The sequence below is a fragment of the Vicugna pacos genome, chromosome 6 (assembly GCF_048564905.1).
Source record: "Vicugna pacos chromosome 6, VicPac4, whole genome shotgun sequence".
NCBI classification, from domain to species: Eukaryota; Metazoa; Chordata; class Mammalia; order Artiodactyla; family Camelidae; genus Vicugna; species Vicugna pacos.
Genome location: NC_132992.1, coordinates 88,465,915 through 88,484,222, shown reverse-complemented (window position 1 = coordinate 88,484,222; position 18,308 = coordinate 88,465,915). Strand labels below are relative to the sequence as shown.

Here is an 18,308-nt window from a genome sequence, read left to right as displayed (position 1 = left end):
GGCAGGCTACATAATCAGTTGGTAGCAGAAAATGCCTTTGGAGTGGAAGTTTTCTTTTCATTATTTATGCTTTTATATTGTTTAAATTTATTATTATGTGCATATACTAATTTTTCAGTTAAAACATTTTAAAGAATTCTTCATAAACAATAAAAGAGTTTTATTAAGTAAAATACTTTTTCCAGTGTTGTTAATCTGGAATTTGCTAGGGCTTCCTTTACACCAGGATGGGCTTAAGTGAGCCCTACCAACTGCCTCAAGTGAAAAACACAGCAGCCAACCATGTAGAAAACCCACTCCCAATACTTTTACTTGCAGACTCCACTATACTTTGATGTTTGATGTAAATACTAGGTCAGTCTTTAAAGAGCAATTCAGCCTGTAGTCTTCAGAGAGCAGTACAAGTCTCTGAAAGATTATTAACTGAAAATACTGACATCCAGTTGTTACATTAATATGATCAGTTATTTTTGCCCAATTAATCCTAAATGAGTAAAAATATGAAATGATAAAAATAAATAAATCTATACCAGAAAAATCAATTACTATTATTTATAACTTACTGCTCTTACATATGAAATGAACTAATATGTAACAAGAACTGCTATCATCAACTATTAAGAGCCCATGTGGCAGGCTGTACGCTGGGTAATCTAAATGCATTATAATTCTTACAATAACAACCAAAAAAATAGGTATTATTATATCAACTACACATACAAGGAAACTGAGTGTAAGAGGGGTCAAATAATTTGTCCATGCCCTTACAATCATGGACAGGTAAATTAACAGGGCCAAGATTCAAAAAACATGAACGGAAAGGGTAATTGCTGCAAAAACGTCTTTTTTCCCTAATTAACAGAAGCATTGAGAGAGGGGGCACACTGCAGAAATTTGCAAAACAAAAAGTCTTCAGGTAAAATATTTGCTTTAATGACTAATAACATAAATATCATAAAAATAGTATAGAAAACAGAAACATATTCACGTTACTATAAATACACAGCCTAACTCTGTTAAAAAGGATGACTTCCAAAGATCAAAATGATAAAACTAACAAAATAAATCACTGATTTAAAGCTGTTCACAAAAAATGTTTTTAGCTTATGTTTTATTAATATAAAATACTGACACAAATCCAGTTGGAAAAAACTTGATGTGATAAACTCCTGCAGAATATATGAAAAAGTGGTTAAGACAATAATGCATAAAAACAGTACCATGATGAGACTACCTTCTAGATTCCAGTGCAAAAACCCTGAAGATTCTAAAGTCAGCTTCTTCTGCAACTTTAGCATCTGGATGACGGCATTTTTGCTACCATTCCTTACTAAGCGGTCCTGACTAAAATCAACTACTCAAAAATCTAATTTAATCTACATGCAAAAGAAAGAAAAGTGAAAACCTCAGCACTGAGTAGCGTTGAGAGTACCAGACCATGCATTTTGCTAATGCAAGTTGTTGTCAAGAGAATGCAAAATGGCTTGAGAAACCTCTCAACCCTCCTGCTCACTGCAGAGAGAATGAATGTCCCTGAACAAAATGCAAAATGGAAGAAAAATAAAGGAAGGAAAACCAAGGAAAAAATGTTTCTAGTTAAATATAAATCAGATTGAACATTAAAAGTTTAATGAACTCAATAATACAGACAACACAATTTAAAAATTTGAATAGACCTTTCTCCAAAACAAACAACTGGCCAATAAGCACACAAAAAGATGCTCAACTTCATTAGTCATAAAGAGAAATGAAAATCAAAATCACAATGAGATACCACTTCACACATGCTAGGAAGGGTATTTTAAAAAAGACAGAAAATAACAAGTCCTGGTGAGGATTTGGAAGGTTCTGAACCCTCATGCACTGCTAGTGAAAAGGTAAGACGGTGCAGTCACTTTGGAAAACAGTTTGCCAGTTCCTGAAAAGGATTAAACAAAGTTACCATATGACCCAGCAATTCTAAAGGTACGTATACGCTCAAGAGAAAGAAAAACACACGTCCAGGCAAAAACTTGTGCATATATGTTCACAGTAGCATTATTCCTAATAGTCAAAAAAAAAGTGGAAACAACTCAAACATCCTTCGGCTGATAAATGGATAAATAAAACGTGATATACTCATACATTGGTATTATTCAGCAATAAAAAGAAATAAAGCACTGATTCATGCTACAACATAGATGAACCTTAAAAACATGTGAAGTGAAAGAAGCTATTCACAAAAGACCACATATTATATGACTCTCATTATGTAAACTTTCCAGAATAGGTAAATTTATAGACTAAAGCAGATTACTAGTTTCTTAGGGCTGTGGGGGGCACGGGAGAGAATGGAAAGTGACTGCTAATTGGTAGCGGAGTTCTCTAAGGGTTGACAAAAATATTCTAAAATTAGATCATGGTGACGGTTCCTTGCAGTCCTCTGATTATACTAAACACCACTGAACAATACCTTTTAAATGAGTGAACTGTATGATAAATGAACTGTATCTTAATAAAGCTGAGAGGAAAAAGGTGACACCAAGAATGCCAAAGGAAGTAACAATAGCTACACTGGAGTTACGACATTCTGTGTCAACGAAACTATACTTTCTGAAAGAAGGGGAGAAATCACCCCAACGCAGACTACTAAGAACACAAAGGAACCAGCAAATGGTAGATTTCGTTGCGTCATCAGTGTGGTTCCGGACTATAAGCAGTATGTAGCTATTTGGAAGATATGCCACTTTCCAGGAGCACACATGCAACATGGGAGAGAGAGCCTGCCCAGACTAGAACTCACTTGATCATGAATGACCTCTGCTGATTCCTGAAACTCTACATTGTATCTGTGATTCTTAGAAGTTCAAGTAGGAAACTGAAGGAAGGGACAAGTAAAGTGAACAGTATATGTATATGTAAATGACATTCACAAATGGAACTGGTGTCCTGAACCGTGGCTTACTAAAACAGAATGATGAGCTCCTGGCAACTGACAAAGGACAAGTTCAGGAGAATATGTGGGTGCAAGGATTTGCCAACGTGATCAAGAAAGCTGTCTTTCACCAGTAGCTTAGGTGAAAATCTAGCACACTCATCATATCTGGTGACAACATAAAGCTGGGAGGTATTAAGAACACATCAGATAACAGAAACCAGATCCAAGAAGCTTCTAATAAGCCTAAAGAAAACTGTAAACTAAGTAGAATGATCTAACAAACTAGAGTCAAAATGAAAATCAGAAAGCATTTCATTTAAATCCTTATTTCACAGGTGAAGTTGAGGCCAGAGGGGTTTAATATCACGCCCAAGTGATTAAAAGTGGTACATTAGAGATGGATTAAGGCTGAGAATACAGGAACTCTAGCTCCCACACTCGTGTCCACCTGACCCAGTGCTACCTATTACTTGTATAGATAAGCATATGGGGGGAAAAAGAACCTCAATCCTTACCTCAGAACACAAAAATCAACTCCTGGAAACTGAGGCCTAAATGTGACAAGCAAAATAATAAAACTTCTAGACAATAACATAAGAAAATACATCCATTACCACAGGGTAGCAAAAACTTCTTAAATAAAACACAAAAAACACTAGCCATTAAAGACTGGTAAACTGGAAATGATTAAAATTTAGAATTTCAGCTCACCAAAAAAACACATTACAAGAGTGAAATTGCAAGCCATAGGATGGAAAGAGATTTTTACAGTTCATACAGTCAACAAAGGATTCATATCCAGAATATACAATTCCAACATTTCTATAGGAAAAAAAGACAAACAACCCAATTTGTTTAAAATGGGCAAAAGACTTAAACAGGCACTTCACAACACAGGACATCTAAAATGTTTAAAGCACATGAAAATGTGCTCGAATCACTAGTTATTAGGGAAATGTCAATTACCACACTGCAATCTTCAACACAACCACAGAATGGTTAAAAATATTTTTAATTTTTTTAACTTTTTCTAAATAAAAGTTTTTATTTTTTAGCACCTTTATTGTGGTATGATTCCTGTAAACTACACATATTCCAGATGTACAACTTGATGAATTTTGATAGCTGTATACACTAATGAAACCACCACCACAATCAAGACAGCTAACAGTTCCATCACTCCCCAAGAGGGGCAAATTCTGAATTCCCGGTTTATCTCTTCCCATCCCCTTCCCCCAGGCAACCATTAATTTGTTCTCTATGTCTGTGAGTCTATTTCTGTTTTGTAGGTTCACATGTGTCCTTTAAGATTCCACATATAAGCAATATCATATGACATTTTTCTTTCTCTTTCTGGTTTACTTCACTTAAAATGACAATCTCCAGATCCATCCATGTTGCTGCAAATGGCATTATTTCAGTCTTTTTTATAGCTGAGTAGTATTCCATTATATATATACACACACACACACACATACATATATATATATACACACACACACACACATATACACCACATCTTCTTTATCTAGTCCTCTGTCAATTGAGATTGGGTTGTTTCCATGTCTTTGCTATTATAAACATGTCTTTTCAAATCATATTTTTCTCCAGATATATGTCCAGGAGTGGGATTGCTGGATCATATGGCAAGTTTATTTTTAGTTTTTTAAGGAATTTCCATCCTGTCCTCCACAGCAGCCACACCAATTGATATTCCCACCAACAGTGTAGGAGGGTTCCCTCTTCTGCACAGTCTCTCCAGCATTTATCATTTGTGGACATTTTAATGATGGCCATTCTGACTGGTGTGACATGGTATCTCATTGTAGTTTTGATTTGCATTTCTCTAACAATTAGTGATGTTGAGCATCTTTTCATGTGCTGGTTGGCCATCTGGATGTCTTCTTTGGAGAGATGTCTATTTAGGTCATCTGCCCATCTTTTGATTGGGTTGCTTTTTTTTTATATTAAGCTATATGAACTGTTTGTATATTTTGGAAACTAGTCCCTTGTCAGTTGCATCATTTGCAAATATTTTCTCCCATTGGTTGTCTTTCATGTTGACGGTATCCTTAGCTGTGCAAAAGTTTTTAAGTTTAATTTGATCCTGTTTATTTTTGCTTTTATTTCCATTATTCTAGGAGCTGGTTCAAAAAAAATATTGCTGTGATTTACATCAAAGAGCATTCTGCCTATGTTTTCCTTGAAGAGTTTTATAGTATCTCCTCTTACACTTAGGTCTTTAGTCCACTATGAGTTATTTTGGTATATGATAGTAGAAAGTGTTCTAATCTCAGTCTTTTTACAGGTAGCTGTCCAGCTTCCCAGCACCAAGTGCTGAAGAGACAAGTAAACCTCAGCACCAAGTGGAGGGGAGGCTGCAGAGCAACAGGAACTCTCACACTTTGCTGGTAGGAATATGAACTGGCACAACCCCTCTGGAATACTGCTTGGCAGTATGTATTAAAGCTGAAAATACATATGTACCACAAGGAGCAATTCTACTCTTTGATATATACTCAACTAAAATGAATATATATGTGAATTAAGAAATAGGAACAAGAATGATTAAAGAAGCATTATTCATAATTTATGCTCCAAAGGAGAAACTACTCAAATTATCTACCCACAATAGAAGGGATAAATTGTGGTATATAATTTGTGGTGGTTTTTTAAAATGGTCATGAATTTTTTTTGACACATCTCCCATAAAGATGTGAGGTCTAAGTTCCTACTCCTCAAATCTAGGCACAACTGTGACTATTTCAACCAATAGGATGCAGTGGAAGTGATGCTATATGACTTCTGAGGATTAACTCACTCTCAGGAAGCTTCCTCTGGGAATCCAGCCAACATGCTATGAAGAGCCAAGGCCTAGTGGAGAATCTGCAACCAGGGTACAGCCACCTTCACAGTAACCACTATGCTGGTGATAAGGTGATAAGACTTAGTCCCAGAACAGAAGAGGAAGCATATGCACTGAAGAAAATATAACACCAACCTAAGCCCCCTACACACATGCCGACATCCAATTTAAGCTTGATGTCTCACTATAGGGGCCCAGAATGAGGATGCAGGAGCTCCCATCTCCAGACTGTTGTGGTTTTATCCACCACCAGAGAGGCTATGCTCACTAGACATTTCCTAAACCTCCTCTCCCCCTCAAAGGAGTCTCTGTTTCTGGATACTGACATTAACCTTCCTCTGGTCATATATGATCCTCAACCCCATTATAGCCTTTTCAGCAGCAATAGCAGAACACTATCTAAACAGTCCACTTGGGACTCAAAGGTTGCAAAGAAGCAAAGCAAGTTTCAAGTAGATGTTTCTGCCTACAATGAAATTGTGTTTTAGATATACCACTGGAAAAATAAAACAGCTACTTTCAAAAAAAAAAAAAGTAGGTGCTCTGGTTACCAATCCCAGATTATCCTGGTCTTCAAGACATCCCAGCCAAGGTACCATACATGTGAGGGAACCCCCTAAACGATTCTAGACGCCAACCATCATAGAGCAGGGCAAGCTATCCTCACCAGATTCCTAACCGACAGAATCCATGGGTGTAATAAAACGATTGTTGTTTTACCCCGTAAGTTTGGAGTGGTGTGTTACGTACTAATCAACAGTCAAAACTAATGTGTTATGCAATAATAGACAACCAGAACTACAGAACTACTAAAAACAACACACAATGTACTATATGCAACAACATGGATGAATCTCAGACACAATGTTGAATAGAAGAAGCTTGGTTAAAAGGAGTATATACAGTATAATTCCATTTACATGAGTTCAAAACCAGGTAAAACAAGGCTATAGTTACAGAAGTCAGAACAGTGGTTACTTTGAATGGGAATAATTACTAGAAAAGGGCTCAGTGGAGGCTTCTGGAGTGCAAGAGCAGTGAACGCCTTGATCTTGGTGGTGGTTATTATAGTGTGTTCACTTCGTTAAGAAAAACAAAATCACTGAGCTAGCTACTGAAGATCTGTGCACTCTTCCCAGTATGTATTTTTTTTTCAATCAGTAGAAGTAGATAACCTAACAGATGTATGGGTCTGAAGGCGAAATAATGAATGACTAAGTTTTCAGGCATAATTGACTAGGTCGTGTCATTAACTGAACAGTTAAACCATCGGGCAAATAAAAACAGGGGCAGAAAGCAGAGACTATGCCTTTTTCATTTTGTTTTCAAGTATCAACTTGAATACAAAATATTCAAATACTGACTCAGTACTTAACATAATCACTCCAGCTTCCAGATACTCCACATCCTGGAATCCGAAGATATTTCCATCTTACCGTGTCTACCCCTTCCTGGTCATCTTTGTTGCCTCCTTTCTGCCCAGCTACTTCTGTATATTGGGATTCCCCAGGCTTCCATCCCCAGTTCCCTTTTCATATATGTGCACATGGGCATGCATGCACATGCCTGCACACACACACACCCTTTTCTCCTATATTTTCTAGTTTTTTGGTATTTTTAATCTCACTTGACAGAATCATCACCTACTTGTTCTTTTAAGTAGAAACTTCAGAATTGACCAAGAATGAGGACTACTGTTAGCTAAATTCAATAAAAGGAATTTAACAGGATAAAAATAAGTTCTCATGATTGGACCCCCAAAAAACAGGATGAAGAAGATATGGCTTAAACAGTTCTAGGGTTTTTATTCAACTCTAGGTTCAACATATGACTTAGAAAAAAAGTGTTGTATCTAAAACAAGAGATGTAACTCTATTTTTTTTTATTACTCAAGCCCTGCCTGGAGTACTGCATTCAATTTAAAGCACTACAGTTTAAAAATGGAATTAAATCAAAGGAAAGTCACCAATGTGATGAACTGACAGGAAAGCATGCCTTGTAAGAAACAAATAATGAATTTGATGGAGACATTTCAACACAAAAAGACTGTGAAGACCTGAGGACCATCTTTGAGTACTTGAAAGAATGTTATGTGAAACAGGAATTCAGCTTGTTCAACAAGTCTCCAAAAAACAGAGCTGGGTAGGAGAAATAAGAAAGTAGACTTCCACTCAGTATAAGAAAGAACTTACTAACAGTCAAAACTTTGTTAAAAACAGGACAGTCTGTCTCTAGAGCAGTAGTTCTGAAACAGGGACAATTTTGTCCCCCTGGCCAGGGATGCTACTGAACACCCAACGATCCAGAGAACAACCCCCTGCAACAAAGAACGACCTGTCTAAAATGTCAACAGTCCCATGGTTGAAAAACCCGCTTCTAGAGGTAGTGAGCTCCCTGTCGTTGGAGGTATTCCATTATAGACCAGAGAATGATGATATCCAATACATGACTTTCAAGAATGGTAGGAAGTGAGTCAATTTTTGTGTTTGTTTCAGATAACTCTCCAGAGAAAAATGTCCTCAGGTATGTTACAGTGAGGATGATAATGGTAATAATGATAAACATTTACTGAATGCTTACAGTGGACCAGACATTATATCAAGTGATTCACCCTTCATGTTTCAAAGGTAACTGTCACAACGACCTTATGAAATAGCTATTATTTTACCTTGAGTTGATGGTAAAATTAGGTTGTCCTAATGTCATACAGCAATCTCTGAACTCAGATCTACCTGACTCCAAGTACGTACATCACTATCTAAACCATAAATACTTCAAAGCTTCTGTACTCGAGAATACAAATGAAACAGCACATATTCTAGAAGTAGTGGGACAATGTCTGAACAGGCTTATACTCACTGCAAACCTAGTTGGCTGGGAGAAAAAGGACAGTATTATTTGAAGTAGTCCTGTGATGAAGGAGAGAACAATTATCCTGATTGTCCCCAATTGCCTACTTCTGTAAGAGCCAAGAAGCTCTTATACACCCATGGAATCTCAGTCAGAAGCTGAGATTAATGATAACATCCCTTTATCCATAGGCGTGAAAGCTCAGGATGGACAGACGTTTGAACATCCCCGACTGGGAATCCTGCCCTTAACAAATACACTAGATGCAGATACATGGTTTCTTGGCTGCCTCTACGCACGCCCATCTGTCAGGATGGCAGTGTGCCTGCTCACATGTTGGTCAAACTGTCACTAGGGCATAGGTGCCAAGCAATGATAGTTTTAAATGGGCAGCTTGCATAGCACTGTAAGAGCTTGCTCTTCTGCAGAAAAAAAAAAAAAAAAACCCTTCATGATAATACTGAAGGGTTGCAGTCACAAGTGAAATATTCTTGGTCAATCTCTACATTTCAGTGGAAAAAAGATCTAGACTTGTAGAAAAGAGTCAGACTAAAGAAATTAAATCAAACAGAAAAGGTACTGTGAAGACAAAGAAGTGGTGGCACAAAAGCCTTTCACGCTGCCACTCTTTCATTAATACACATCATAGTAACCTATGCAGGAAAGTCCCTTGCTCAACAAGGTCACTGTTGATGTTTGTAAAAATGGGGTATGCCTTTCCATGTTCTAAATTTAAAGGTAGAAATGCATGGATATTTAGTAGTTTGACATGAAGTAAGTTCTCTGTTGAGTGGTTATTTTTTAAATGACAGAAGTCTAATCTACAACCAAGATAATCTTTTAAATGCACAAAAAGAAAGCAGAAACCAAGTAAGATTCCCAAAGATGAACAGAGGGGGAAAAAAACTGTAATTTGTTCGGGGAAAGAAATCAAGAACTGAAGTGGGTGTTAAGAAAACAGAAACTGAGTATTTTTTTATCACAAATTAATAAATTAGGACTGGGGGGCTGTCACTTGTCACATTGCCTGACTATAAACAAAATGTCCCTAAACCACATCTAGTTTCCTATTCCTATCTAAGACCCTTTGGATCACTGGCATGAAGTATCTAATGTTCTTATCGCCTGGAAATTCTTCCCTCAGGCTAAAAACTCTATTGCTACAATTTGATCCGTTTGTCCTCATTCAGTCCTCGGTGATTTTGAAGGACAACTGGTCATCATCATTCTCTGTATAGTTCTTCATATACAAGTATCAGCAGATACTGACTACATAATCCCTGAGTCTCTTCTTTGCCATGATAAATAAAAGTGATGCCATTATCTTTTTCTCATTGGACCAATGTGTCAACTCTTTATGTTTTTATCATTTCAGTTGCTCACATCATGGACCCTTTTTAGGCCTGATTAAGAAACATCACCCACATCAACAATGAGCCGACAGAAACTACTCTTCTTCCCAGATGTACAAATTACTAAAAGTAGCATTAATATGAGGTAATCTGAAAATCCAGCAGAGTTCTCAGGATCCGTCACTGAGGACAGTGGCAAATCTACCATTATTTCTCTAGGAAACACTAAGGACTTAATGTTCTGAAGTGACACCATGTTTTTTGGCTTTCTGGTAAATGTAACGCAAAGTGCTAAGTCAAGTTAAGGGTCATGGCTATATCCTGTTCTTCCTACCAACCTATTACTGCCATTCATGGCCATAAAACGTCTCTTCAAGACCATTTCTACCACCCGTTTTCCTGCTCAAGAACCTACAGCACCTCAAGTGGCCAATGAAACTGACCATAAATTAGCCAGCAGTTTTCAACACTCATGAGCCAACTATCCCCGCTTTCCTTCCCTCCTCCCCCTCACTCCCATGACTCCCCCAAACAGCCAGTCCTTACTTACTTTCTCTAGGACCTAGCTTTGCTCATGCTATTCTCTAAAATGTAAAAATGTTTTCTCACTTCCTCTCAAATCTACACATATTTTTTCAAGACACAAGCCATGTCATACCTTCACCAATCTGTATTAATTTTCATAATTAATTATTCATTTCCTGCTATCTTCATTTTGTATATGATTTACAGTGTATGGTCAACTGATTTTTGATAAAGGTAAAAAAAAATTCAATGGAGAAAGGATAGTCTTTTCAACAAATGGTTGTGGAACAGCTGGACATTCACAGACACAAACACACACACAAAACCAAAACATAAGCAACATACCCTGCAAAAATTGACCCAAAATGGGTTCATAGATCTAAATGCAAGACATAAAATTGTAAAACATTTAGAAGAAAACTTGGAACACCTTCCTGACCTAGGGTTTGGTAAAGAGTTCTGAGACATGCATGACACCAAAAACAGGATCCATACATCAATAAGTTGGACTTCATCAAAATTAAAAACTTCTGTGCTGCAGAAGACACTGGAAGAGAACAAAAAGACAAGCCACAAACTGAGAGAACACATTTACAAATCACGTATCTGGCAAAGAACTTGCATTCAGAATATATAAAGGATACAGTCAACTCAACAAGGAGAAAACAAATAATCAATTAGAAAATGGACAAAAGATTTGAAAAGACAAATCACCAAATAAGACATGCATGTGTAGGGAGAAAAAAGTTTCCCTTTAACTTTCCAGGTTCTTTTGACGGGTGTATTCATTATATTAAATAGGTATTAACAGGAGAAAAACAAATTTAATTACACTTCCATAAATATACGAGACCCAAGAGCAAGTCTGGCACTTGAGGCTTATATGCTACCCTGAGCTAAGGAATGGGACAGGAGCCGCCTTCAAAAGAGAGGAGGGTAATTCACAGGGCAGTAAGATCAGATGTCAGGTAATCAGAGGCCAAACAGGTCTTTCAGATAAAAGTTATGTCTGAAACGAGGTCTCTCTGAGCCAGCCCCCTACCTAAATTCTTTTAGGCAGTTGAGGGGGGAGGTAAAAAGCTCTTCCTGAGTCTTTCGGGTCTCCATTGTCTTTGGCTTAAGGTAATCCACATGCCCTAGTGGCACATCTTGGAGAGGCTCATTCTGAACCCCTTGAAATGGCTAATAAACACAGGTGAAGATGTTCATCATCATAAAGCCACCACAAGATACCACTACATACCTATCAAAATGGCTGACTTTAAAAAATGCCACCATCACCAAATGCTGGTAAAGATGTGGAGAAAATGAATCTCTCATACAGTGATGATAGGACTGTAAAACGGTATAGGTCTGGGAAAGTCTGTAGTTTCTTAGTAAGTTAAACACATACTTGACCCTACAACCCAACAGTTGCACTCTTGAGTATTTATCCTAAAAAAAATTAAAAACTTATATTCACACTAAAACCTGTACATGAGTGTTTACAACAGCTTTACGTGTAACAGCCAAATGTTTTACTAGAAACAACCTACAGCCCCTCATGAGTGAATAAAACATGTATAAAACGTGGCAGAGCCACACAGTGCACAAGCACAGCAGCCACCAAACAGGAAACTGACACTGACAGTGTTAGTAATTCACGAACTCACTCAGATTTCAGCTTTTACATTCTGTGTGTGTGTGTGTGTGTACATGTGTATATGGTTCTGTGACAGCTCATCATGGATGAAGATACATGTTACCATCACAATAATCCAGATACAGTCCTGTTCTGTCACCACAGAGAAACACCACCACGCTACGCCTTTAGCCACATCAACCCACCCAGCCCTCACCTCAGCCTAAACTAATCTGTTCTCCATTTCCATAATTTTATTTCGAGAATGCTATGTAAATGGAATCCTAATCACACAACCTTTTGAGATTGTTGTTTTATTTTTCACTCAGTACTATGGCCTTAAGCCCCATTCAAATTGCTGTTTGTGCCAACAGTCTGTTCCTTTTTGTTATGACTGGAGTTCCACTACAGGGCTATGCCACATTTTATTTGACCATTTACCCACTGAAGGACGCATGGGGCTGTTTCTGGATTTTGGTTATTATCAACAAAGTCGCTATGAACACTCACATACAGGTCTTTGTGTGAGTGTTAAGTTTTTATTTTCCCAGGATAAACGCCCAGGAGTGCAATTGCTGGGTCATATGTTCATACGTGTGATTAACTTTTTAAGAAACTGCCAAACTAATTCCCAGAGTGGTTGTACCATTTTACATTCCTACCAGCAACATGTGAGGTAATGTAAATTTGAAAATCACACTTTCTACAATGTTTTCTAAAAGCTTGTAAAACCAGTAAGATTAAGACTCTTACATATAACCTGCCAGTTTTTAAATGAATTTTTAAAATTTTTTTCTGATTCCTAAATACTTTTGTCTTATTACCTCTAACAAAGAATTTATAACTAGATATAATCTGTATTGTGATATCTCTGTTGCCACATTGAAGTAAACTACAATAAGAAGTGAAACAAAAGCAACTTTGCCAGTAGAAATGGCAAGTTCCTGTTTCTCCATGTTCCGTACACAGTCTGCAAAGACTGAAAGTTTAACAGCACTTTCCAGCACTTAGTATTATGAAATGTGATCACAATGCATTTATACATAGTATCATCATCAATGGCGTTTGTTCAGTTGTTACGTGGTAAAACAATTTGAGAAAAGCAACTAATCTGAAATAAAGCTGTAGTCAGCTGTAAGATTTCTAACTTCATGACTTTTTTTTTTTTTAATTCTGGCTACAACTTACAATCAGATAATGAAGTCTCTCTGGGGTTCTTGAAACAAGAAGCTAGATCTGGAGCAGACCCAAATGCAACCAGCAGCAAGACTGCCTGTCTGCAAAGAGAAAATGACATAAACACACAGAAAGAAACTACAGAGCTGTAAAAAGAGTGGGCTGGTGCTGTCCTTGCTCCTAATGACTGTCCAGTTCTCATTCAGTCCCTTGTGGGACCCACTATGTCCTTCTGGATATTGAGCTCCGTAAGACAAATGTGTCCTTACTATAAAGTATACAATTTGTTGAAAAAGTATATGATCAAAATACAAACATTCCTAAATCTCAAATTAACTAACCTTGCAGTTTAACTATATGACTTCCGTCTAGTGTATCTTCCCACTTACTAATGATAAACACTTTAGTGTCTATGTATGTTTAATACTCATCCAGTGTGAACAACATCTAATTTTCAAATCTTAGAGTACTGGTTCCTATTCTATGGGCCAGAGACCCATGGAGAGATAAGAATTATTACAAAGAATCATCAAAATCCATAAACTTACATGAACACTAAATAAATAATACAATTCAAGCCAAGTTGACAAAAAATGCTGTGGCTAACAAAATTCTTAATAAATGTACTGAAGAATGTTACTACGAGCAGTTGTTGTCATCAGTATTTACCGGTGAATATTAAAAATCAAACTCCGATTACGGGGGGAAGGCCAGACTTCATACTTCTCTAGGCTCTCTAGAGAGCTTTTCTCTCTTGAAGTGTTGTCCATTTGTCATCCAGAAAGGAAGGAGGGAATGCGCTTGAGTTTGAGTGCAAAGATTTAAAACACTGGGAGAGAGGGAGCAGGAATAATTGGGCAAGTGTACGAAATTACATCAAAACCACCACCTCAGAATGTTAGGTACTTAAGTATCATTCAGAAGCTAAAGGGGAAAAGTATCAAAGGGCACGGCCCTCTTTATGTCTTTATAATGGCAAGGAAGAACACAGTCACAGGAATTTTGGTCAAAGGGGCCAAACGTATCCTGGAGTATAAACACATCTTGGTTGCAACCGCAAGCTAAATGCTTTGTCAAGATTCGATCACCTTTCTAAATTAACCTTACATCCTTATTAAAAATTCCGTATTTTCTACATTTTATTTCTAAGAGTATAGTTTTTCCAATGTGTCATACATACATATTTGACCTCTTGTGTGCTGGATGCTAGATAACCAAAGTCAAAAAAAAAAATGATCTCTATTAATTTAAAAGAAAACTTGCTTCGACAAAACAGTACAATAGCAAGAATAGACTGCACCCTGCACAGTTCCCGGTGTTCAGCAGGCACATGACGTCTGGTGAGTAAGTGAGTCCACTTCTGCTCACTCTGCAAAATAACCTTGGCAAGCATGGAAAATATCCTATCCATTTGAAATATACTATCCAGTCTTACTCAGTTACCAATCCATTCTCAAAATCCATCAAGACCAATTTCCATGAAAGCCTCACCGGCACACACAAAGAGGCAGCATTTAATTTCCATTAGGTTCCCTGCCTGATGCATGGAGATATCAGCATTTGCCCATTTGCATAAATTCATGAATCGTCCTTCATCTGATAGAAGGTAAGTTTTTAAGCTTTGCTTCATTTTCAGTAAGCTTTATTTATCAAATCAAAAATACTTTCAAAGTTTCATTTTTCAAATCAAAATTCTATTCATAGCACATATCTTATTAGGGATGGCTTTAAGGAAAAAAAACATAGTTGTCAAAATAAAAATCTTGTTTTTCTTTCCTAGACATCTGGGACATTCACTTATATATTTATTATTATTTCACATTAGTTCTCAAGTTTGAAAAAAAAAAAAGCTGGCCTATTTAAGAAATTTAATTTTAGGGTCTGTCAACATTTTGAATGCATTACTGTTATTTTTAAAATATACACTTGCATCCTGGAATAAAACTCAGCATAAGCTTTCCATATAACCATTTCCTGGGCACTTACTAACTCACTATATGCCAGGTTCTAGGCTTGACACATTCCTCCATTTTCTCATTTGTTTAACAAATATCCTCTCATAATTTCTGCAGCACTGAACATAAGAAGCCATTACACTCTAAACCTGATATTTGTCCTACAGACTAGAATTAAATGGCCAGTAATGCTTAACACAAGTTTATTGTTATTGAGTTCAACTGTCTTACTCCACTAACTCAGAATCTTATCAGCAGTGTTGAGGTGCACAGAAAACAGCACCTATGGTAACTTGAGTAGAGAAGGCCCTTGTTAAGCGACCACTTAAGTTACATTCCCTTCCACAGGTAGCAGATGATCACAACCTTATCTGTCCAGAAATTTAATTCCAATTACTACTTGCCATTTCGGAAAGCATCAACATAATCTGAATAAGATGATTATATAACGAATCCTTGCCTCCCTCTGAAACTGCTTTAAAATTGTAGATTAAATTCTGCCCAAAAGTATCACACTCAGCATATCGTGAAAAGTAAGGTGCCTTTATTCTGAACTCTAAAAAATAAATGTTGCCATACTTTAATTCTTGCAAACTTCAGAGTCAACAGATGGGCAATTCCAGTTTAAGAAAAAGAAAAAGAATTAATGAGGCTCTTCAGCAGCTCCCTAAACCCACTACCTCCCAATAGCACAACTGGTATTTCCAAGCTGTTCCAAGAAGGGGAGATGGGGGAGGGAAAGGAACACGCAATACAAAGCAAGGGAAAAAAAAGGGGGGGGGGGGTAACTTGGTAGAAAAGAAGTTACAAAAATGGGTGGCCTCAATAGGAACCTAAGTGTCTACCTCTCCTCCCTCTCTCTCTCAACCCACCTATTCTGGTGCTATCTGTCAATTTAGATTACCTGAGAGTTTTAAGACCAGAGCCTAAACTTATTTCGACAGCAGGAAAAATTGTTACACTTGACTACAGCTGCACCAGCGTAGGGTGCCACCCTGCAGCCAGGGAGCGAGAACAGAGGAGGAACTGTCAGAGGAGCGCGAATACCCCTCATAAAACTCCTCACGGAGCTGAACGGCCCTGAACTTCGCCCTCAAGCGCAAGCTCCCACCGGGCCTGCCGCGGACAATGGCAGGTTAGGAACCGGCCGGCCTCCTCCCCGTGCCCAGGCCTGGAAGACTATCCCCAAGGGCGCAGGCTCCTTCCCCCATCTCAGGTCCAAGTCAGACGTTACCTCCTCTGAGATGTCCTCCCTCGCCCCCACCCCTCCGGCCCACAGCCGCCTGTCCTCATCTTAAGGGAGCTTTTCAGCATCTGCAAATTGTCGCGCCTGCTTCTATTCCGTTTCCCCCGCACACTGTGAGCTCCGAGACGGCGGAGGGACCTCGGCAGTCCAGGCCAGCCACAGAGGCCATCTCTCAGACCGGGCCGAGCGCCCCGGGCGCCGCGCAAATCTGACCCGCCTACAGGCCGTCAGAAGGGGGAACTAAGCCCGGGGAACCGGCCTGGCCGGTGCAGACAGCCCGGGGCCGCAGCGGGGCCTGAGGGAGACCCGGCGGGAGAGGACGCCCGAGCCGCGCCGTCCGCGGCCCCAGGCGCCGCCCGAGGTCACGGCCGCCCGGCCTCCCCGCGCCAGTCCAGCCCCCGGCCGCCTCCCCGCGCCAGCCCAGCCCCCGGCCGCCCCCTCCGCGGTCCCTGCTCGGCGCCGGCGCCCTGGACCGCTCCGCGCGCGGGCGCCCTACCCCGAGCCGCAGATCCGTCGCCTTCTACCCAGTACGAACTTCCCGCCGCTTTCGCCGACTTGCAACTTCGCTGCGGCTCCGGCCCCGTCACACCCCGCAGTATGGAGCCTTCCCATTGGCTCGGGCGAGCGGGAGAGGCGGAGCGAGCGGGAACGCGCGGGGCGGGGCGGGGCGGAGCCTGCGCTGGCCCCCGCCGCCTCCCTAGGAATGCCGGGAGCCGCGGTCGGGCGCTCCCACTGCATGCTGGGAAGTGGAGTCTTTTACTGGGAAAAGGCGCTCCCGGTTCGTGTGCTCCCGTGGGATTCTGGGAAATGTGGTCCACAGCCTGAGTCTATCCTCTGGTAAAATGCTGTACCTGTCAATGCTGTAGGAACCGAAATAAATATTGCTGTTGTTCGCAGTAGTTTGATTTCTTAAATAAGTGTGTTGATAAAGAGCTGGATACAAAAAAAGTCCTGTGTTCCACTTTGTCGGAGCCTATCTGCCTCCTGATGCTTGCGTTTTCCCGCCTTCTGGTCCACACCCTGGAACCCTCGGCAGCTTGGTTCAGTGCGCTATGGCCTGGCTGTGGAAACAACAGCTCCCGGTTCAAATTCTAGCTCTTCCACTCTGTAGCTTTGTAGTTTTGGTGCCACTTTTGTAGCACCAAAACTGCTTAACCTCTACGAGTCTCCGTTTCCTGTTTCTGTCAGAATTAAGTGAGATAACCTAGAGACAGTACTTTGTACGTAGTTAATGCTCAATAAATAGTAGTATTAATAGTATTCTGTCCCCCCACAGCCATGTGTCTAAGCTCTATATGTCTGTCAAAGCCTATTTCAATGTCTGCCTAACTTTCCATAGTATTCCATCTGTAATTTTCTACTGCCACGATTTGCTTTGTAATTATCATCCATCGTCTAAGCCTTCATCACTCATGAGACTGTAAGCTTTTAGTGGACACAGTTCTAGGTCAAAGTCACCAAAGCCATAGGCAGAGGGAGATTTACAGTGAATCAATGAAGCGTGAGCACAGGTCTCTTTCAAAGTTTTGTGTTGACAGTTTTGGGGTTGTTTTTATTTGCCAAGGTAAGATATTTTTGTACAACTTTCTTAAAGCGAACCCCCCAGATTGTGGGACCTTTGGTCCTCACAAAACCCGGAATCACTCTGTCCATTGGACAGTTCAATATTGTGTCTGACTACTCACATTTGCCCCTCCAGATATCCTCACGTGCTCCAGATACTCCTTCAGTCTGCCCTCAGCCCCATGAGGCTGAGCTGTACAAACTACTTCTAGGTTCTTGTGCCCCTGGCTTCTGGTG

At 39.5% G+C, this 18,308-nt stretch overlaps 1 protein-coding gene across 5 annotated transcripts in view; it reads right to left on the bottom strand.

Moving 5' to 3' along the window:
* Positions 1 to 17,133, bottom strand: part of VRK1 (VRK serine/threonine kinase 1) — an 80,167-nt gene extending 63,034 nt beyond the window's left edge. For 2 of the 5 annotated variants that reach the window (XM_072963677.1, XM_072963678.1), the window contains exons 1-3: positions 17,005 to 17,085; positions 13,320 to 13,408; positions 10,950 to 11,057 (exon numbers count right to left, since the gene is read on the bottom strand). In XM_072963677.1, coding sequence (XP_072819778.1) covers positions 10,950 to 11,025 — 76 coding nt within the window. In that variant the 5' untranslated portion in view covers positions 11,026 to 11,057; positions 13,320 to 13,408; positions 17,005 to 17,085. Of the gene's footprint in view, positions 1 to 10,949; positions 11,058 to 13,319; positions 13,409 to 17,004 lie in introns of all 5 variants that reach the window. The other 3 variants (XM_006213898.3, XM_031679384.2, XM_072963681.1) reach the window with 2 other exon arrangements.
* Between the last annotated feature and the right edge of the window lie 1,175 nt (positions 17,134 to 18,308).